Source organism: Cinclus cinclus, chromosome 1 (assembly GCF_963662255.1).
Source record: "Cinclus cinclus chromosome 1, bCinCin1.1, whole genome shotgun sequence".
In the NCBI taxonomy this organism is placed as follows: domain Eukaryota; kingdom Metazoa; phylum Chordata; class Aves; order Passeriformes; family Cinclidae; genus Cinclus; species Cinclus cinclus.
In genome coordinates, this window is record NC_085046.1 from 4,971,330 (window position 1) to 4,995,047 (window position 23,718).

General features: G+C 39.2%; 1 protein-coding gene across 5 annotated transcripts in view; it reads left to right on the forward strand.

Moving 5' to 3' along the window:
• Positions 1 to 340: 340 nt before the first annotated feature.
• LOC134051962 (sodium channel protein type 5 subunit alpha-like) overlaps positions 341 to 23,718 on the forward strand; it is a 169,166-nt gene continuing 145,788 nt past the window's right edge. For all 5 annotated transcript variants that reach the window (XM_062506103.1, XM_062506129.1, XM_062506111.1 and 2 more), the window contains exons 1-5: positions 341 to 1,059; positions 2,723 to 2,841; positions 8,114 to 8,203; positions 11,711 to 11,839; positions 16,702 to 16,793. In XM_062506103.1, the coding sequence (XP_062362087.1) occupies positions 793 to 1,059; positions 2,723 to 2,841; positions 8,114 to 8,203; positions 11,711 to 11,839; positions 16,702 to 16,793 (697 nt within the window). In that variant the 5' untranslated portion in view covers positions 341 to 792. The remainder of the gene's footprint in view (positions 1,060 to 2,722; positions 2,842 to 8,113; positions 8,204 to 11,710; positions 11,840 to 16,701; positions 16,794 to 23,718) is intronic.

Genomic DNA, 23,718 nt, shown 5'->3' on the forward strand with positions numbered 1-23,718 from the left:
TTGGTGTGCTCTCATGAAGGTCCCAGAGCTTTTCCAGGTACATTTGGGCTTCTATCATCCTTCAGATTTCAGGGTGTGGAGGAAAAGAAAATGCTCAAAAGTCCTGAGAGATATCTTGAAGATGGTATTTCCTATCCCAAAGGAAAATTAAAATTACGTTACAGAAGCCTAAGAAAGAGATTATGGAGAATTTTTATGGGATTTAAAAATCTAAACTTGACCCTTCACCCTTTAAATTTGGAATAGAACAGCTGGGGCATTTTTAGATTTTACATCACGTGGCCAGGCTTCGGCTGATTTAAATCTGCCTCACAGTCATCTTAGGGACATTGTTCGTCCACTCCCAGAGCTGCATTTTCAAAAATGAGTTAGGAATCCAAATCTCTGTGACTTTCAACGAAACTTAAGCTTGTGTGAATCTAATTTGCTTCTTAGTTTGGGTTTAGGATCCCAGATGACTGAACTGAAGAATATTCCACAGTTTATCTGTAAAGTCTGTTTAGATTTCATCATGTGTGACTCCTAATTGAAATTTCAATTTCAGTACTTTTTGTTTTCCTTGTTGTTCTATTAACCACATAATGACAGATGAAGTTTCTTGATAATTACTTGGGGGTGGGGTGGAGTTTGTTTTTTGTTTTTTGTTTTTTTTTTATTCCGATGGCTTTGTGGCTTTCTCGTGCCACTAACTTTTGATGACTTTTTTTTTTTTTTTTTTTTTTTTTTTTTTTTAATTTCAGCTGTTTCCACTACTAGGAGTAAAGACCAGTAAAGACAAAGCAGGATGAAAAGATGGCTGACTTCTTGTTACCACCGGGTACTAACAGCTTCCACCGGTTCACGCCCGAGTCCTTGGCTGCGATCGAGAAGCGAATTGCAGAGAAGCTCGCAAGGAATGCCAAGCAGGAATACAGAGAGCAGCTGGGCGAGGAGGAGAAACCTCAGCCTCAGTTTGACTTGCAAGCTTGCAAGAAGCTGCCTGATATCTATGGGACTGTTTCTCCAGAGCTCATTGGGGAGCCCTTGGAGGACATTGACCCTTTCTACAATGATCGTAAGGTGAGCGCCAACCCTCTGTCCTGCTCCTCTGCCTTTGCTAGAGCATCACTGCTGGTTTGAGTGCTCTGTTTGTTATCTTTCTACAGCCAGAAAAAATACTTCTTTCCCTGATTAAGGATCAGAATGTTGACATGAGCAATGCTCCCAGAGAACATCTAAGCAAGAGGGCAAAGAGGGATAAAAAGCATAATTTAAACTTGTGTGTTTTCAGATAACCCTGAGCATGAATATACAATATCTGAAACGAGCAGAGCAGTAGCTGAGTTAATTTAAGCCAGAGGTTTTTATCTGTCCTATCTCGCCTTCTGCATGAGCTGTGACTTCACAGGTCTGTTGTTTATCACTTAAGCCCTTTAATGTTAAGGGCTGCTGGGTGACTTGAGCCTTGTGTGAGCACTCTGCACAAGAGCAGGAGGCACCTTCACAACCGTTCCTGGAGAGCAGCAGCTGAGGAAGGACAAAACTCCATTTAAGATGGCCAAAATAGAGCTGAAGGGAGATGTGAGTAGCATGTGCAGCACTGGCACTTTGCAGAATGGTGAACTTTGTCCTGAAATGAGCATCACCTGATGAGGGATCACGTGAAGGCTGGACCAAAGCCACAGCAGTGCAAACAGCTTCTGTCAAAAGGCTGCTGACAGCAGAGCTGGGATGGTTGTTTACTACAGTTCATTCCCCTTTCCAAGCATTTCACAAAACAGAGGACAAAATAAAGCCTGTGTATTTTTAGGCAGCTTCCAGTTTTTTCAGGTATTACTGTTCCTGCTTTTGGGCTATGGTATTTCCTGTAAACAGTGGATTAATATGACCATAATGGTACTTCTATTAAAACAGTGTAGAGGTAGGTGCTAGAGCTACAGAATAAAAGACAGAATAAAGACAAATAAATTACTTACCTGGAAGGGCCAGAATTAATTTACCTTTTAATTTGTCTGCTATCCCCGGGCATAAGCAACAAGATATAGATTTGCAATTTTAGTGCCATGAAGTTTTTAGACTCAAGGTGCATGAATCGCTTAGATTTATATATTGGGTGTCTCAATTCTGTCTCTGAGTGAATACTGGTTCCTCTATGCATGGTGGGGCATCTTCAGAACTCTACAAATTGGGTCAGCATCCAATTCACTTTTGTTTTGGGTTTAAGATAACTCAGAGAATTGTTTTTCTCTGATCATATTAATCTGAGCACAGTGAGAGCTCTTCAGTGCCAAGGTCAGATCCTAGTGTGGAACTGCGCCTCTTACAACTTTTTACTTGGTGAGAAAATAAAGAATAGTAAAGTAGTGTTTAAAATAGTGAACAACCACATAGTGAAATCCCCAGCACCTGGGAAGAAGAGTATCACATAATTCCTTCCCCCACTTTTCTGATAATTTTTATTTTTAAAGGTGATTCTGCTCTTTTCCCAGCCTTATGGTGAAGGTGATGGCACAGGATTCACTAAGGATTGAAGCAAGAAAAAATACTTAGGATATTACCACAGGACAGTCAGTTCTGTAGGGAAGGCCTTGGACAAAACTTCACCAAGTGAGAATGATTTTGGGGGTCTTGGGAGGGGGGAAAAATATGGGATGCTAGCAGGAATTTCCCAGTGGGATGTAGGCTAGAAAACTGAGCATAAATGCAAATACTGAATGTTCTCATTTTCTATTTTGTTTTCCAGACATTTATAGTACTGAACAAAGGGAAGACAATCTTTCGATTTAGTGCCACTCCTGCCTTGTATATACTTAGTCCTTTCCATCCAATCAGAAGAGCAGCAATTAAAATTTTGGTACATTCATATCCTTTCTGTTGATTTTCCTCCTCATGTAATTTTATATGGGTTTTAAACACAGATGGATGGAAGTCAGAAACCATTTTATTTCATTAAGCTGTTTTAAATCTTTTGGCTGAATTTGCCTGCACAAGCAGAAATGCACTTGGATTTTCGGTTTGTTTCATTTTATATTGTTATATGAGCTATAAAAATGACTGTATCATACTGCTGGCATCAGATAATGTGAATTGCACTGGAGAATCTGGTAGGTTTACTCAGGATTAAAAGACGGGAAGGGACTGATCATCTTTACTGCAGGGAAAGTGGGTGTAATACCTTAGAAAGGAAGGGAACCAGGGGAAATCTGCACTGATGGACAGCTTTGCTACCAAGCACTTCAGCAATCTCTCCCAGAGGAAAAACTCAGTGACACTGTCTGCAGACATGATTTAATTTTGAACTGCTTCAGATCTGAATTTTTTTTTTCTCCTGAAACAGAATATTTCAAAAATTGTTTTGTTGATTCATTTCTAGTTTGTTTATTTGGATATGTTATTTGACAAAGAAAAAAGGCACAGGCTGTCCTGCTGGACCTTCCAATGGAAGGGCAGTACCTGGTTTCCTGTAGCTCTGGTTCTGCAAGACACACTGCAGTGGTTGGTTTTGGCTTGTTTTTTCCACACAACCCCAGAAGCACTATATTCTGACATAGTCACATCTCTCTGGAAGGCCAAACTGACCCAAATGTTCAGCTTTGTGTGAACATTACTAAAAACACCTTTTTTCATGATTTGGCTGCTTTCTCTAGGGTGCACACAGGAGACCAGGCAATGATAATTCAAAGACTTCACACGCTGCTCTGATCATTCTGTGATGTTTTAGTGATGGAAATCCCTCATCTGCAATGCTCGTGTCCACCACAGACAATTACTAAATACTTAGTACGTAGCATCTTAGAATCATTGATTAATTATCAAATTTCAGGGAAAACAAATAGGGAAATAAATCAGATTCGCACTCCATACAGTGAGGAGGAAAAAAAGTGGTACTATAGAAATTCTATCAAATGGAAAAACAGGTGAAGCTTCCAATTGGAATAATTCTATGCAAAAATGAATATGTGTTATCAGCTAAGATGTTATAATGGTTACTAGGAATACACTGTAGAATTCTGCAGATATTAGCTGGTGGATCAGATTATGTGTGCACACGTTGCAGCACATGCTGCTGCATACCTAGAGCCCAACCAAGCTTTTAGGCACAGTTACCTCAGCACAGCCTTCTGAAGTTAATCAAGGTCAATGCATTTGCCCAGACTCTTCCAAGGGAAGAGTCTGAAGACCGAGCTTCTTAGAAAGAAATTGAGAATATTTCCTCCAGCTTTGGACCTTGCTCGAAGACTTTGAAGTCTTCTCCTCCTCACTTTTTTTCTACATTGTCTGGTGAAGTCAGGACATCACAGGAATGCGTAGCACAGGAGCTACATGCCCTTGGTAGCAGCAGAACAGAATATAAATAAGCAAGAAATCCTTATCACATTACTTCCAAAGAAAATGACCACAGAGGAGAGCATTTAAAATAGCTGTCAGGAAAGAAATATGGTCAGATAAGGAGTGTAAAATTTTGGGAGTGGCAGGTCTCAGTGCAAACATAAGTCTAGCTCCAGGAAGACAGAAATTATCACCTTGTGTTGACAATGTCAAGAGATCCAACAGCTCAGTCTTTGGCAGGCACAAGCAGGAGACAAGAACTCCAGCCCTAGTGAGACAGCGGAGATCCTGCATTAGGCACTGATTTGTTTTCTGTCAATAAAGACCTTTTGTATCAACCTGCAGTACAAAGGACAAGTGGCTGAGCAGGCAGTCAATATCCCAGGCAGAAAAGAGCCCAAACCCGCAAGTACTCAAGCAGATAATATCCCAGACATGGACCTGGGAACCAGATCTATCGTCTTGCGTGACTGTAATCAAACAATCTTTATTTTCCCCAGGGCAAAAGCCTAAAAGGAGCATTAGCAAATGGTGCCCTGTCACGTAAATATCTGAAGCAGCTTCTTTAGTGGATGCCATATTTCAATTTCCAACCATTGAGTGCACCATGAAGGCCAACAGTGGAACAGAATAGAGAGGACAGAGTAAAACTGTCCTATAAAGAAGCTGTGGGGGTCACATGTCTTGCTTTAGTAGCTGTATGTGGAGTTCTTTGAGATATCTGGCGGGATTGATGCTGCGTTCATTGCTCATCCAGCCAAGCCTGAGAAGTCTAATCTTTCAAAAAATGCACCCTTCCAAGGGGAAAAACTTCCACAGCCTCCTAGGAATGTTTATTGCAGCTAATAATTCATCTTTAAACCCCTTCTAGGTATTTTTCCTCTTATTCAGAGTCTGTGGGGTGTCATGAGGGGTCCAGGGCCCACATGGCAGCCCAGAAACTCCATTCCTGTCCCAGAGGATATGGGGAGTGCAGGATTGTATCCCCAATGGGATGAACACTTCTTGTCTTCTGCATCATTATTAACTGCTATCAACATCTTTATTAACTATCTCCACCTATTAATTAGATTAAATCACTCCTAACATTTCCTTGATGCCTTTTGTTTAAAAGACTCCTCTTAGTTCTTGCTTGCAAGCCAAGGGCCATTCTGTGGTGTCCTTATTTTCTCCAAGCAGTTTGCTAGCTTGTACAAAATCTATAGCAATTGTAATTTCAAGTTTTTCTCAGTTTTATGGCTAGTTTTTCTCACTTTACCACTGATCCAGGCTGGAGGTTTGGAAAAATTACCTTCCTTGGTGCTAGAATTATGGATTCTAGTGCGTCAGCAAAAGAAAAATAATCTTCTTACAGAATTTCCAATTTTTGTTTGTATTTTCTGCTTACAGCTTTCCTCCCATCTTATTTTGCACACTTTCTATAAGGCAAAATGAGGCCTCGTGAAGCACCAATTATACATTCTATTCATCGTGACTAACCTTTGCTTTCACATATTGTATGTAATTTGGCAATGATCACCTAAAGAGCCTCTAATATTCAGTCTGCTAATTAACAATTATCCATCATAATGAAGTCTAGAATATAAGTATGTTGCATTTGACTCGTTATCTTTGTGCTAGGAGATAAAATTTATAAGTTTTAGAATCGGTTTTTGCAAAGGCTATTCTGTAACCTCAAATTGGAAATAATAGGTTTAATTTATTGCAGAAAGGGTCCTGATGAGTAGCTTAGTATATGTAGTTTGTAGGCTTTGGAAAATTTGATTTAATAGCAGTTCCAAGAGAGGGAATGGATGATGCTGCTAATATAGCTTATCTCAGTTTTATCTTCTTTGTTTTGCTTTTTCTGAGTAGATCATCATCATGGATTTTTTTTAATGCAAACAATTGCATTTAATTTCAGGTAGGAATGTTAATTTTCATTCTGTAGGGATTTCTGTTTTCTCTTTCTTATTTAATATCACAGATCACTAACTTTGGTGTGTAACCACCTGAAATGTTTCATTATTTTATGTTCTTTGTAGTTTTCAGCTTGGTCATGAAACCCAGATTGAATTTGTAATGCATTTGTTGTTCCAGAGCTGACCCTTATGTTTCCAACCTGTGTTCTCTGGTTTGTTGTCTTTGATGCTTGAATAAGGAGGTGATGACACCTGCCTGTAAGTGAGCATCTGGGAAAGCTGTTAGTTTCAATTTATAACACAAGGAAACAAGGAAAGTTCATATCACAAGGCATATAGAAATCAAACCAGTGCCTAAATTCCAATAGAGGAATTTATTTGCTTGGAATTGAAATATGCTATTTGTTTGACATGGTCTGAAGGTACCACTCTGTTTTCCTGTGCTTCATCCACAGCATTTCCCTGTAGTTGAAAAAGTAATTCAGTGTTTTCTAGACAAGCTGGAACTTAAAAATTATGTTAGCAAGAATGACAAAACTTACAGAAATATATCTGAAGCTGATGTGAGCAAATGTGGGTGGGAATAAGACACTCTTCTCAGTCCTTCAGTAGGAGATGTTGGATCAGAAGTGAAAGATGTTTGTGAGATGAGCAGTCCCTGGGAGTTCAATTACTGCTTTCTGTGGTGGCCCTGGGGAATCCACAGGTTGGTTACTACCAATTTAACTTTGTAGTTGCTTATGTGGCCCGTTGGAAAACGTTCCACTCTGTATTCAGCAGAGATTTTGGCTCTTAAAAGGGATAAATTTAATGCAAACATTTCAGGATGTAGGTTTGAAATGAAATTCTTCAATCAGTATTCTGAAACAAAAAAATAACACAAACAGAATCAACTACAGGGGTGAAAAAAAAGACAAACTAACCAACCATTTTTTTTTACCCCCAAAAAAGGCAAAATAAGTTTATATTTGGGATTTACTTATATTATAAACCTGCCTGTTGACTGGTTTGCAGGCTGTTTTTCTTTGCCTTATCTTCTGTACAAACTTAAACTCTTTAGTTAGATTTTCCCGGTTCCATGAGACCAGTTATTGATGCAAGAGAATCCCATCATATTTTGTAATTTTCTTACAGAAAGTGGCATGTGCTTTTAAGAGAGCCCTCCCGTGAATTATGTTTTCAATTTCAGGAATTTGATTTAGGGTGCTTTTTATGTTTATGGTTTCATCTTAGCGGCAAAGTGTGTGAACTATGCACTTGGGAGGTTTGTTTTAGCCTCCAAATAGGGAATCTGGTCCCTCAGCTGAGCAGAGAGCTCTGCAGACCAAAGCTGCCTGTTTGCCCAGCAGGTTTGCAGACCAAGTCTTAAAATCAGTGCTCTGAAACTCATACTTGCTTTTGGTGAAACTTTGTACTGAAAGCGAGACCTCAAACCTATTAAAGAGATTAGAAAGGCCAGATTTGTAACTTTCCCCCATTGCCTGAGAAATGTTTCAGGATAAAAAATGAAATGGGAATTTGCAGACACAGGTTTTTCTGTGGATACTTAAATGAGACTAATCCCTCTTTTCATACAAAGTTGTGCACCTATGCACATTGTCATCTGACCAACACAGCTGTAAATTTGGGATATTGTGCTTTCAAAAGACTGCAGAGTCAGTACATTTGTTTACTGTATAATGTATATATAAAAGATGTAGGGAAAGGGAAAAAAAGCAGGGAAGGTCCCCTCCTTTTTCTGTTTTTATATAATTATTTGTCTCCTTATGCACTTAAAAATAAATGCTTATATTTCTTGAAGCAACTTTCAAATTGTGATTGAGCTGCCACATCTTGTGTGAAATGACAAAAAAAATATGAAGTCTTGTATCAAATGTGTTGTTTTCCTTAATTTGGCTATTTACATTGTTCAGTATGTTTATTATGTGCACTATTTTAACTAATTGTGTGTTCATGGCACAGTCAGAGACTCCATCATGGAATAAATATGTTGAGTAAGTATCCTTGCTGGTTTTCAGCTACCCCATCCTCATCTCATCCTTCCTCTTAATTTGTTCTTATTTACATCTTATTTTCTCTTGTCTTATTTCCAGTAGTTCTGACTGTGGTATCTGCCCTCACAAAATGTTTTTCCAAGTTGTTGTTTCAGCCTGTGAAAACTCCCTTAGTAGGCAGACTACAAATTTTTAGCCCATGAATCTCATGCTTATTTACCAAAGGCACTTTTTATGCTACATCTGGATGAAATCACATATTGAGGACAACCCTATTTGGAACTGACCATCCTTCTACAGTTCCCATGCAAGAGATTTGATGGTTGGACACATCAGAATAGTTGAATTATTTCAGAGAATAGTTCCTGAACCAACTTACTTCTATCTTCAATCTGAAACTTAAGGAAAGCAAAAGTTTCTTTGGGACTGAGGACAGCATGAGAAGTGTTCCCTTGTAATCGTTAGCAGGAATACTTTATGAGCATCACATTATCTGGGAACACCTCTATGAGAATTCATGTCTTTTTGGCTTGACAAGCCTTCAGGAATAACAGCAACCGCACTACTTGAAGGGGGTTATTTTTTGTTGTTGTGGGTTTTAAAATTAATTTTAAAAGAGTTTAAGGGACTTTAGTGAAATGAAAACCCATTTCATTTCTTTAAGATGCTTAAAAATATTCCTTTTAGAAACAGATACCAGATGCACAAGCTAATCAACCTACAGTGCATTAAACAATTATTTTGGCTCATTGAACCAATCAGAACACACTTTTTATTTTTGACTGACATATGATAAACACAGCCATCTGCTGCTTCACAGCCTGGTGGTTGGTCTACTCAGGGCTGTAAGAAAAGACAGTAAAACGCCCTTTTTTAGGTTCCATAAAATCACGCAGGACAAATCTTCTAGGCCATAAATTACTAATTATAGGCAGCACTGAACCAAATATTTCATCCCATCACAATAACATCCTAATCCCAGGATGTTTCATGTATTTCTGTATAGTGTAGTACCTTCAAGTATGTCTGTGGCTGTCCTTTCCCCTGATGTTGTCCTTTTGCTATTGAAAACTTCCCTAACCATTGTCCTGATGTTTTCTGCTGAGTCACGTCTCATCCACATGATGATCTCATCAAAATTTGGGCAATTGGTGTACAGCTGGGAATTCAGACATACTGGAGGGAAACACCAAAAATGCTAATATTGTCTCTTCTGCAAGCAGGAGAATGGGGATTATTTTATAAATGCATCAAGGACAGCATGCAGGAAGCGTAGAGCAGAAATGCAGATGGACTCATGCAGTGTGGAGTAAATCCTTCCATGTTTCCTCTTCTCCCATGGCCCCTCATATCTCTCAACTTTTCCTCCTCAAGTGCATAGAATGAAATCAAAGTCAAGTACTTTGGAGGAGCAAAATAACCCAATGAACTGTAATTCAAATTGATTAATATTGGATTTGGAGAAAATACATTTAATCCATTTTGTTCTGCTGTTTCAGAGGCTCGCAGGGGATGGAAGAATAACCTTGTGCAAATATTCGTCCTAGATCTTCCTTTAAAGTTTTTCCTCACCATTTTGAAATAAAAAAGGAATAAATTCAACTTTCCCCCACTAAAAATTTTTTTAAGAACCCTGACTTTTGTTGTTAAAGAAGCCATTCAGTAGCTGGAGGACTTTGCCCGAACCATTTAGAATTAGATGATGATTATACAATCAATTAAACCCATCTGACATGCTGAATAAATACAAATGCTTTATCATTTTAATGAGCTTATGCACTGTTAAGTATGTTTTTTAGTTCTTTGCATGTGTTTTCTGTGTGTATTACTAAATACACATGCTTAAAGAGACTGTCACATGGTGACCTATATTCAAAATACCAGAGTAAAGCTAAGAAGGAGCTGTGAAAACGTTGGATACAAGATAATGCTCAGATATATGGTCGAAGAGGAGCTGTGAAACATGTTTAACGTTCATTGCTGCACCCAAAATATCCTGCTAATCCCCATTTTAGGATGAAGCACATTGAGATTTTATAACATCTGTGAGTGGCACTACTGAGTGACACGATGGCAGGAGGGTGTGAGATTTGGCACTATCTGTGTGTGCCCAGTTGCAGTTCAGTGGAATACAGCTAAATATATTATATGCATAATGTTCTTCCTTATATTGCCCCCTTCAATCACTCACACCTTTTTTCTACCAAATAGGAATCTTAACTGTTACAATTTCATTTATGTGTGATGGCACCAATTGATGTTTAGGCACTGAACAGAAAATTCAAGACAGTGTTTCCAATGATAGGCCTTCATATCATGACTTAAGAGATTTTTGGTTTAGTGGGTTTGAGGTGTTTGAGGTTTTTTAATAGGCTTTGGTATCATCTGCATCTTCATTTGGAGAAAAGTGGTAGGGAATCCCCATGGTAGACATTAAACATTTATTTCTTTTGTTAAGATATGGCCTAGAATACCCAGTCCATTGGGCTAGGTGTCTCAGGCAGCAACATTAAAAAGAAGATGTTGTATGCCCTGAACTCTGTCTCTGATGCCAGGTGGAGTCCTGGGTGAGCACAGATCTGAGAGCTTTAAATCAGAGGCATTACTGTCCTCCACAGATTTTGCTAAATTTTATTACAAGTGTCATCTTTATTACGAAAGGTAAGATCTATGTTCTAGCCCAGATCATCACAGTCAAGAGGCTGTCGGTAATAACTTAATTTACCAGGGGAAAAAGCCAGCCTTGTGTCTCCTTTACTGTCAGTCAGGTCAAAATTACTACACACAGCAGTATGTACTGTGCTACAGTACTCCTTCTCAGGTGGAAGTTTTCCAGTTCTTTTTCAGTGAGGACATTTTGTTTAATTCTCAAGGCTGGTGCAATTCGCCACAGAGAGTGAGACACAAGGGAAGTTGCAGGACAATTACACTTTTTAGCTGATAAAACCAAGTGGTGGAATTATTTTAATCTCCAAAATGTCTTGGGCAGGAAGAGATGAGAGATATGAACGGAACAACCACCCTCCTTCCAGGTGGAGAAACAAGGAGTGTGGCATAATGTTACCCAGAGAGGTTGTGGACTTCCCATCCCCTCAAGACCAGGTTGGACGGGTCTCTGGTCAATCTAGTCTAGTGGAAGATTTCCACTCATGGCAAAGGGGTTGGAAGAAGATGATTTTAAGTTCCTTTCCCACCCAAGCCATTCCATGATTCCCTAATCCACTCTTCTTCCACTGGAGATGGCAGAGGTTCAGAAGTCCCATAGCACAGCTTAGCAGTGTAGTGTCCATGCTCGATTTAAGAGTGAGGATTCATCAAGGGACACCCCATACTGAAAATTATCTTCATTCTGAGACTGTCCCGAGTATTTTGCTGTTCCTTACCTGTTCCTTGGTGCACGCACAGCCCACTGCTGCAGCTGTGACTCACCCCAGAGTTGTGCCCTTGCATTTTCAGCTGTCTACTGCTTGCTCACTCTCTTGCTTCTTTGGCCACTCTGTTCTCCAGGTACACTTTCACTGGCATTTACACTTTTGAGTCATTGATAAAAATATTGGCGAGAGGATTTTGCATGACAGAATTCACCTTCCTTCGAGATCCCTGGAACTGGCTGGATTTCAGTGTTATTGTTATGGCGTAAGTAGCACTCCTTTATTTATTTTCAATAGAGTTATATGCAATAGAACTTCCTAAAAGATTGTCTGGATGTTCTTTTTTTTTTTTTTTTTGCCTTCAGTCAAAATTTACTGAAAACGCTGACGTGTACTAGGAAGGAGGTATTTTTATCCTGGGTGGTTTCAGAGGAAGAAGTCGTAGGAATTCTCAATTCTGTTCTCTGAATTCATTACATTATTTTGGAGAAATTATTTACTCTCTCTGTGCTCCACAGAGAGAGCTGTTTGTAAAATATCTGTAATAATATCTGCCCATCTAATGTAGGTTTGGGTAGCTTCAGACCCCTGAATAGAAAGTGTTGTAAGTGTGACTGAATACCCACGTATTTAAATCCCTATTTATACTCTATCTATCCATCACACCATCAGAGCTGTTTTCACATGCCTCTTTTCACAAACTCTTTTCACCTGGAAAGTAATTACTATTTTTCTACAGAGAATTAATTTATAGTCTTCTGCAACTTGTTATATATCTTGGAAATAGAAATTTGGCCCTCCACCATGATATTCCCCTTCAGCCTGTATGCTTCTGCCTAGATTGTTAGAGTTCATTGAGGACATGTGGGGTTCTGGTGCTTTGAAGAAGGTGATGGATTTGCAACATCCAGACAGCTAAAAATACACAGGGGTAGAGAAGCAGTCAGCCAGCACTCACAGGGGATTCAGGGTCAGCCCAAACTCTGGCCAAAGGCAGAGGTCTGACACTGTCAATACCTCCAGCTAAGACAGAATCCAAATTTCTTCATAGTCACAAAAGAAAATTGGGCAAAGAACGAGTGCCATTTGAAGTGAAAGCTGGTAGAGATGCCTGAAAGGCTCCACTTCCTAAACATAGAAGGATCTGATCTATTCTAATCTGATCTGATCTCCCCGTTTTTGGTTTGTTTTTTATTTTTATTTTTTTTCCCCTGCTTAATGATACCTGTATTCAGTTCTGGGTTTAGGTTAGTTCTTGCTGCCATCTTTAAACCCCGTAATTCACAGTGTTAAGTGAGATTCAAGTGTGCTAGCACCAACATCTGAGCTGAACTTCTGGGACTGTGAAATTTGAATGAACCAAAATCAGGAAAGAATATTCAACCAAAGCTAACTAAAACACCAGTGAGGGATGCTGAAGTGGAAAGCACAGCTCTATTAGGGTGCAGAGACCAAGACCAGTATTCAAGGAGACTCTGGATTATTCTCTTGGGTATATGGTTTTGTTTTAGGTAGTCCAGTTAGGAGCAGGGAGTTGGTCTCTTAATCCTTATGGGTCCCTTCCCATAGCTCGAGATCTTTTATAATTCTGCAGTTTAGCAGCATTTAGCAGAACAGCATGAAGGTGTGTAAAACCTAAATGAACTTCCTCAGGGCACTCCCATTTATTTCAGTAGGCTTTGGATCTAAGCCAGCCCTAGGCCAGGTCCTGGTATCTGTTACTGCATTCCTATGGATTTGGCTGAACTGACATCTGGTCACTGTGATAAGCCTTTAAAAAAACAAATCAGTGCAGATGGGAAGAATCTTTTGGAGGTCAGCAGACATTAGGTATTTTTCGCAGCTAAACTTTTCCTCAAGCATTGCTAAGTGCAGTTCTCCTGCAACATTTAGTGGCAGGACAACAGAGAGTCACCAACCTGCTCTCCTGTCTCCTGCCCATCATGCAGGTGGTAAAAGCAGGGAATAATCATCCATCTGTTTGTGAGTTAGGATGTGAGTTATTTGTAGGTCTCAGAATTCAACACAACATGGAGAATTTCTGTGCGTGGGTTCTCACTTTTCTAGGGGGAAGGGGGTTTCTGACAGTAAGGTAGGAAGGAACAGAGAAAAGCACAAGAGGATCCACAGATTCCAGCTTTGACCATGAATCTGCTCCACCTCATCTTGTCAACTTGGGCAGAGGTTGAGGCATCTCCCCTGGCTCTGGGGGAACCTCAGACTGAAATTCAGGTCTGAACAGTCAGTGGGAGACTAAATCTGAACACCCCTTAAATTGTTTCTACATCATCTCTGGATGTTTTGGATGTAGGGAGCAGGAAAGATGAGAAGGTTTACACAGACCTTGAAGTGGACAGTAACCCACAGGAGAATCATTCACTCGCTGTTGGTAGGAACCAGGATTTGGTGCCCACAGGTTGTGGGTTTAGCCCTCTTTTTTCTTTTCTAATTCTAGACCTGAGTGGCCACTCAGTGCTCCAGCCCAAGGATCATGAAAAAATCTTAAAGTTTTTCTATTGAGAGGCTTCGGAGTCTGTGCTTTCTTTCCTAGCTACCTTTTGATTTTCTTTCCAAAAGGTATTTCACATCTCAGCTAGAACATCTCTAAAACTGCAACTGTGAGCCTTCAAGCATCTTAACATCAAACTATTTTCTTAATACCAAACTGTCTCTTCAGAACCAGAATCCATTCCTATTGTTTCTTATTTTATGACATATTATACTAAGCCTTTAAGAATGGAAAAATAAATGGAACTCTGGAACAAAATAAAAAAAAGAAATGGAAAAGTGCTTCCTTGAGCCCGTAGGCAGCAGTGAGAGAGTTAAAAGTAGCTGCAATATGATCTTCATATGTACAATGAAACCTCCTTCCCAAGAATGCAAGCAGCAGATAGTACAGAGACTTGGATAATGGAATCTATTCTGATACGATTTAGCCTTCATACAAATCCAATTTGCAAGTCATTTAAAGTAAGATGGATCACACAGGTAACTCTAGTGTTGTCTTTGCTTGTAGCCTGTGTGCTGCCAGAGGTATTTCTGTGTCTGCAAACAAAGATGGCCTGGGAATTCAAAATGGAGGAGCCTGACAAGGGGCCATGAGATTCAGGTGGAGCGAGGGTTTTGAGCTAACATAAAATACAATTATTTCACTGATGGAGGTTACAGTGGGAAGACCACCATTTGCTTTAGAGCTGTTGCAAAATAGCTTCTTGTCTTCTTTTTTGGGCAGAAAGCACAGGCTGGGCCACAGAGAATAGTTTTAAATAGCACACAGGAGAATAAGAAGTGCTGCAGATCTCTGGGGCTTTTCTCCTGTCCTGTGCCAGTGGACACAGCCATGGCTTGTGACCCTCTCTGGGGTCAGGGATGGGTTCAAGGGAAATGATGAAGCTGCCCTTGTTTATATATATTTATAAATATTTTATCCTTCTCTCTCAGACTAGGGAGTCCCTCTTTCTAGGACAGGTGAGGGAGAGGCAGCAATAACTCTGGGTTGGAAAGTGCCCTGTCAAAATCTTAAAGACAATTAGCAATTCCTTGGCTAATGGGAAAATTCAGGATGGGCATTCAAGTTTCTTCGCACTCCCTGGTACAGAAGAACTTGTCAGCAGCATTTTGATTGAAAAAATGACCAAAATAAAACCTAATTTACTATTATGAGCAGTAGTATTATCTGCTTCATATGCTTATTCATATATTTATAATGTGTTTTTACAAATCTCTGGTCAGCAAAACCATATTCCCATCCTAGTGATTCTCCCCAAATTATTTTTTCCTCCACCTTTCATGCTGAAAAAGTGTTTGTGAGAGAAGCACAGTGTAAAGGTGGGGAGGAAACAGGTAAATCATTGCCCAGACTCCCCTGTGAGATTATTAAGAGAAGCAATATTGTTCTTCCAGGGTATAATCTGGATTAGTTGATATGGAGAGGGTGCTTTGTCCTCCCCAGGGGCCTTTGGACAAAGCCCACTTAAGCAGGATTTTTTAAATAGCCAGGTGAGTTTTTTTCCATAACATTTAGAAATAAAGGCCCCAAAGAAGTAGGGCAGTTGAATGAAATTTGGTAGAATTTTAAAAGTTCATGCAATACAAGGGTCCGAGATCTCTTTTGTTCTGAAGATACAGTGGTGACTATGGTTTTGCTGCATACTGACTTGGAGGAGATAATTTTGTACAACCCTGATAAAACGAAATTCATTCCATGACTGGAATGCTCCCTCCTGGGAGCATTTAGCTGCGATGTGATGGGTCTCCAGGATGACCAAAAAGAGGGGACAGCTGGGACTGGTATTTTAATCATAAAGAGGTTTTAGTAGGTTGGCAGTTATATTCATTTAGACTCCATCTTCCCACAGCCAAAGGGGATGAAATTGAAATACAAAACGAAATACAATTTAAAGCATCTCTTGAAACCAAAATTTGCTTTACCACAGAGTGCAGCATCTTAAACTAAATAACCCAGTCAAAATGTTTGCACTACTTTGCTATGTTGTCCTATATGTAGTTTTAAGAAGCTATTATGTGAAAATTGCTTGAGTATTTGAAGCAGCAAAATAACTCTCAATATTTCCAATAATGTAAAGAAATTTCTTTTTTGTTCAACTAGATGATGGTAAAATCTTCAAAGCATTTATGGCTGAACAGCACAGTAACAGAGTTCACCCAGTAGTTTTAAAGAATTAGTGCCTATTAGAAAAGTTTAATAGTTCAAGTAGCATTTGAAATTATGTACACTAATAAAAACATGGGGCAAATGGCATCAAAGAACAGCCTGAAAAGTGGATGCACCTCTCATTCAGCTGCGTTCACTCCCACTGTGTATGAATGCTTTCTTCATTCAGACAAGTCTCATACTCTATTGTATAATTCCAAATAACTGTGACTTAATTCTACAGGTATGTAGGAGAATTTGTGAATGTAGGCAGTGTTTCACCTCTTCGGACTTTCAGGGTATTGAGAGCTTTAAAAACTATTTCAGTAATCCCAGGTAAGACGTCCTGATCCTTACATTTTGGCTCTCAGCTACAAGTGATTCTCTCTCTGTCTCTCTTTGTCCCTTTGATTGTTGTTTTTTTTTTGGCTGGTGTTTTGTCATTGTCTGTGTGTGCCTTTCCCTTGTTACAGATACATAACTGAATTTGTGGACCTGGGCAATGTCTCAGCCTTACGAACGTTCAGAGTACTTCGGGCGCTGAAAACAATCTCAGTCATTTCAGGTGAAAATCAGGTTAAACACTTGGGCTGCAGTTAAAGCCTACATGCCATTTCCAGTAGTAAACACTGCAATTACAAAAGACTTAACCATAGATACTGATCAGGAAATGGAGGAATGTAGGGAATGGGACCTGTCAATAGAATAATTGTTTTTTACATGTTTTTCCAAAATGGTTTATGTGGACAGAAGGAATGAGAGTGTCTCCAAAATTACAGAGCTCACAAGTGCTGCAGTAGGAGCGGTGTCTCGTGAATCACATCCATGGAGTGCTCATTTGTGAACTGTATGAAGATAGCAACGAAAATCTTTTAAAACCTTTGGATATTGATTTTTAGAAATGGAAGGTTAATGACCTCAAAATGCATATTCATGTTTAAGAGCATATCGATAGAGGAATCTAAATCTGTGCTGTGAGCTGAGGTTTCAAGACTGCAGGCACAGATAGCCTAATTTGTCATGGTGTTTATTCATTTGCATGTGATAGAAACACTGCTGAAATTTTGCGCTTTGAAGAGATTGGAAAACATTTCATTATTTATTTTGGTAGGTTCAGCATTTCATCAACTCACTGTTTCTCACGTTTTAAGGATATGATTTCTCCCCTCTTCACTCCCTCAAAAAAAAATAAAAACCCATAAAACCAGTTTTACTACACATATGGTAGTGAAAGAAGCTCTTTATAGAATCTCTTAGTATATATATACATATATATAAAGTAATTTATGCAGACATGAGTCCACTGAGGACTAACCATAGAACAAAACTTTCTTGCTGAGCATTATCTATGGACAGGTCTCATTCAGCCTCAGTGTTTAACATCTCCAACCTGCATGATAAGGTAGAGAAGGTAGCAAAACCCATGCATGGTAGTTCCTATCTGTGATAATCCTGAACAGATGTTGGCAATTGCAATTACATGTTAAAAATGTAATTTTTCTCTCAAAATGTTGAGAAAACTGCTCGGATTCTCACCCACAGACCTTTAAGGTTAGAAAGGCTTTTCCAGACACTCTATTATGCACAATAATATCAATCTAAATAAATTTTGTGATGTAAACTTATAGGGGTATGTATGAAAACTCATCACCACATGGAGTATAAACTAGAATTGGGAACTCAGGTATGGAGGTGTTAAGAATAAAAATATAGATCTACATCTAGAATTTGGTCCCTCAATTCCAATACCACAGTAATGAAAGTCAGAGAAATTACTGGGAAAACAAGGTACTTTTCATTGGAAGTGTATGTCCAAATACAGGTTTTAAAGAGTACTCGAAGATTCATTAGGTCCTTGAAACCAGTATCTGTCTTAATTTTTGTCTTTAAGTTTTAAAGAGTAGTCTATTAGCAGAGATTTGTGGGGATTTTAAAGTTTTTTTACTAACAGGATTTCCATTGAGAAAGGATTTTTTTATTTTCCTTGGGAAACAGCTGAGCATAGCTTTATGGGTCCTGTGAGATGGTAGTGGCTACTCAGAGAGAAAGGCAGAGTTTGTTTCCCAGATTCCTTTGGTAGCAATTTGAAGATTTAACTTGGAGGGACATCTATCTCCAGGGGACACCTTTCACCATACATCTTGTCTCAGGCTTGAGCCTCTTCAGAGCAGAGCCTGTCAATTTTTCTGGGTTATATATATAACAATTTCCTGCTGTCCTATATCAGAAGAGGAGCTGAAACTTGTTTTACATCAGATGATAAGATATGACTTGGTGGGGAAAAAAATTGAGTACTGAGATTCAAGTAATCCAGATTCAAATGGACCAAAACCCTTCAGTGGTATTAAACAGTGAGTTGTTCCATTTGCTGGTTAATAGAAAAAAGAAAAGAGTGTTATTTATTAAAGTAATGCATAATAACTCACATTCTCTTTTTTTCATTCTGGCTGAGTATTTGATTAGGTTTTTTTTTATAACTGCATTTTTATGTACAAGTCCCTAAATTATTTGGTGACATAACTGCATGTAGATATGCTAATAGAATATCTGGCCTTTGATTTTATCATCAAGGGTACCTGTGCCCAGAGTATTAAACTACAAATGTGGAGAGCTACAAATTGCCATAGCTGCCAGTCAAACACTGGCAAGACAAGGTGTTTTTTTAATATTAGCAAATAATTTCAGAGGAGTAATTTCATCTTACAGTTAGACATATATATTTTAAAAGATATATTGGACATGATGCTGTGGTTTCTGGAGATCAGCCTGAGTTTTTAATTATAACATAGGCTTATGCTGAGGTGGAATATTTTCACCCAGTAGGCTTAAAAATGAAAAGATGATGAGCCTTAATATCTTTCATGAGATTTTTGGGGTTAATTGCCATAGAACAGAGAAGGTAGTTGTTATTTTTGCTTCATTTTTCACATCTCAGGTGAAAACCACCAAGTTTTATTCTCCTTTGGAAATATCTGAGCTTTCCCTCAATACAATTGATCACTTTTACTTCAGGTACTTCTATTTGCACAAACAGGCTTGGACTGACCGTGGTCAGTGAAATTGCTTACAGAAAGCCAGGGGCCAAGTCCTCTGTGGTGTGAGGCTTCTGTCCAGCAAAGCACTTAGCTTTTCAAAGGCATTCTGCTTCACTTGGAATCAATGAGTTTCTCTATTGACTCCAGAGGGAGTCAGTAAAGCTGACAATTAGTGCTTTTAAAAATCTCACCTACCTTTAATGTCTGGCTCTAAGTGCTCAAGCAGGCACAAGGATCTTTAGGAGGACACGGGCTCACAGGGCTGAAAAAGATCTCCTAAATTCAGAATCCATTCCCCTGGTCTAAGGCTGCATTTAGCACAGCTCAAGAATGACATTATATTTCTTGCCTGACTTTTTTGAGCAGCCCTTCAAAGGTGGAGGTACCAGGGTCTTCCTGAGAAGTCCTGAAACTGTTCCAACAACTCATTGCTTTTGTCTTTAGAAGATTTGTCTCAGGTGGATGGTTCAGATCCAGACCCAACAACACAAATGTTGGCATCTACCAGCCAGCTTCCCTCTCACTGGAGAGCTGGGGCTTGGTTTGAGTGCCACAGTTCCAACATCTCCTGCTCCAAATGTCCATGGACCTGCAGGTCCTGTCTCGGAATCCAGCCTCCCTCTCTCTTGCTGCACTATCAGCTCTCTCTTTTTTACTCTGGAGCTGTGTAAGATATCAGGTCAGTGCCTTACCTCCTGTGGCAGCACTTAACATGTCAGAAGACCTCCATGGGACCACCCCCCCCCCCCAATTTTCCCTTTTCTGCACTGAGAACACCCATTTCTTCCTGTTTTCCAGCTGACCATGATTTTGAGAGGAAAACAAGCTTTGTAAGGGTTTAGGTGCTTAGAAATAGGTAATATTTTCTCTATGGGAGCATTTTAAAACCTTTAACTCTCAGTGATTTGATTTACTAATTGGCGTCTTGCACATTGTCATGGCAACTGGATTCATTTGTTTTTCTAGCCAGATAGGAACCATGGTCAGCAGCAGAACAATCTACTGAAGCCATTCATTTGTCTCCCATTAACATCCCATTATCAGAGTATCCAAATCCCAGTGGACTCAAATAGGAACAACAACAGAGGGTCTTGAATCTTATTTTATCCTCGTGGAAATCACCAATGTTTTTTGATAAGTACTAACTGAGATAATATAAACCCTGAGGTACAACCCTCTCTATCGAAAGACCACAAAAAGCAGGCCATCATCATCATCATCATCATCATCATCCCAAGGATTTTGTAAACTGCCCGTATCCAGCTGTAGCCAGAGAAGCTCCCCTGGCTCTTTCTGGAACAGGCGTGTACACTACAGACATCTCCCACAAAACCACAGGATACTGGGGAAAGGTGACCTCATAGAAAATTGGGCCAAGGCACTTTGGGGCCTGATCCAGCTCCCATTTAAGTTAGTGTGAGACTAAAGGCTATAAATAGTGCTGTGAATGTTATCCAGTGCCTCCGTGATAGCCAGAACAGAGCTCAGAGAAAGAGAGTTAAGACTGTGTGGAGGAGACTGACCCTGCTTCAGTCCCACTGAAGTCCTGCTGCAGAAAGGTAAATGCCACCCTTTTGGTGGGTAGAATACTTAACTCAAGAAATAACTACCCCAGAGGTGAAAAATATATGGCATATTTGTGTTTTCCTTGGAGACTGGCCTGTCAGTCTGCCATGCAAAGCCAGCCTGCAGGAATGCTGACACCAATTCCAGTTTGCCAACACGTTGTTGTTGAATTCATTGCTGCGCCATGTCTCAGTAACTAATGACAAAATACACTCCTCAAGGGTGAGCCCTTCTCTCCCAACATGCATGTGACTCATGTTGGAAAGGAAAGGAATGGGCTTGATGAGGACAATGTGCTGCAAAAGTCACACTCTTTTGTTTTGGGGGGGGGGGGGGGGGTGATTTTTTTTTATTTTTCTTCTTCTTCCCACTTTTTTCCAGACTGCATGAACATGTCTGATGTTCTCTAGGTGATTGCCAACATCTGGTATGGATGTCATACTGAATTATGCTAATACTTCCTCACATCTCGCATAAGGAATGGATGGTGCTTTGGGATTTTGCCATTTCTCATTGTTTGGTGTTGCTTGCATTTTCTATGCTTTCTGATTTGCATCTGAAAAATGATTATTTGATTAACCTCTGAATGTGATAATTTCTACCTGCCTTAACAGGAATGTTTGGGCCAAATTCTTCTTGCTCTCTGCAGATGTCAGTCTGCCTGTACAGCCCTCATTCCACCGATTTTGGATCTCGTGGTTTTTTTCATGTCATGCAAGCAGGATTTGGCCCAGAGGTGTGGAAAGAAGTCAGTGATTCAGAAAAAGCCTGTTATTGATTTACTCCACAGGGTGTAATCTATAGACCCATTGTCATTAAGGGGTGTAGATGTTACTCAGCTTTGGATCAGATCCCCAGTTTTTTCCTGCATGCTGCCTGGTTTGATGTTTGACTTGCAAGAATTAAGTAAATGCCTTTAATGCCCCATAAATAATATCTTCTATTAAGCTATATTGCAGTGCTCTCATTGGCACTATTTCAAAGAAGGATTATTTATCCAGAAGATTTAACTGTGCTCTAAATTTGAATACATCTAGCATTGCTTTTACAAAACATGGGATTGATTCAGAGTGATGCAGAGCACCTGCAAGAGGTTCTGGGTGTCCTTAATTCCCCTCAGCCCTTCCATTTTTAGAGGCACAGATAATTAAAAGAACAATGAATTAAATATCTTCCTTAGCCTTGGCACTTAGTTGTGTCAACCACCTTGATGCATGCTACTTAATTTTCTGAGAAAATTTTGGTTTTAAAGGGTGAGAAAACACAGTTCAGCTGTAAGTATAACACTCTCCAAATGGTTTTCCTGGAAAGTTTTAACAAAGGTTCAGGAGGCAGAGTACAAGTTATTTTAAAATTGTCTTTAATTACAGAAATTGTATTACTAAAGCATCATCTTCTTAAATTGTTCAGAAGCTTATAAGCTATGAAAAAAAAACCCCAAAAAAATAAAAAGGAAGCAGAGCAGAAAACTATCTCATAAAAAAAATAATATTTTATACCTGCAAGGAATGATCTTGTAAAACTAAAAGTATAGAATTGCTATTCAATTTAAAACTCCAGTAAGTAATCTGGGAAAAAACATTTCATGAAATGACCTTGGAATTGGCAATACTGAGGCCTGATTTTGAAAACAGATAGTCTTTATCAAGACTAGATAGATAAAGATAGATAGACTGGACTATCTTTAAGACTAGAATTTTGTAGGATTTTTTCCCTAATATTATCCCTATTCACATTAGGTCTCCCATTGTCCTTGGCCATATGAGTAAGATTATTTAGTGCACTCAGATGGTACAAATACACATTCTAAGTTTGCATTTGTATTACAAACAAATTTTCTGCAGAGATTTCACAGGGAGTATGGAAGTAAAGAATTTGTGGGATTTTTTCCTTTTCTTAAGACTCAGTTTGCATTTGGGTTTCCCAAGTTTAGCCAACGTCAGTGAAGCAACATCTGTGCATTCAAAGGACAACTGATGATAAGAATCACTGAAAATACTTCAGAATATTAGATTAAAAAAGAATTAAATTCTAGTTCATTTGCAAATCTTTTTCTTCACCTCACTAGTTGTGTAAAGCCAGGCTGTCTTAAAGGTCTTATAAGGCTGGGCAAGAGTGGCACCCCAAAAGTCCTTTCAGAATTGGGCTTCATCTAAAATTGCTTCCCATTCAGGTAAAAAATTTACTCAAGGCTAGATTAACAGAAGATGTTTCATTTTTATTTAGGCATGAAAACAAGTAGCCAAGCCTACAGATGGGTTCAAAATTCCAAGTCAGCCTTTTTATAAGTAACTGAGTAGAATTGACTTCATTTGTAAAACCTGTTTTTGGTGAGGAGGAGAGGTAGCATGAAAATCCTGGTTTTGCCTAATGCTTGTCCTGCAATAATTTGTACTTTATTTTTGAGCAAAGCAGAGAGATGTCTAACCTCACACTCTTTACCATGCCACAAACTAATTTTAGAGAGGCAAAAAAAGAATTTAGTGGGGAAAGCTCCCCACATGTTATGGATCAGTGCCTTTCAGTTAAATGGGCCATTTTACAGATATTAATATCATTCACAGATTAGCATTATCCTGTGCAGGATTGGAGTATTTTAGGCTGCTGCATGCGAGGACTGCTGCACCTGTTGGCCATTACAGCAGCTCAGCCTTATCTGAGAAACCCTGGTTTCCCCTCATTCTGAGATTTTTAAGCAAAGCCAAAAGCTAATTTTGCTTTCCTATGAGTCCTGAATCACATTTTCATATTATTTCCAATTATGCAGCACTAGCTCAGCCTTTGTGGCTGCCAAACTCTTGGGGTGGAATTCCAAGGAACTGAAATTTAATGTGTATGATCATATTCAGTGAGCAAATCAATGTACTTCTGAATATTGCCCAGGAGAAT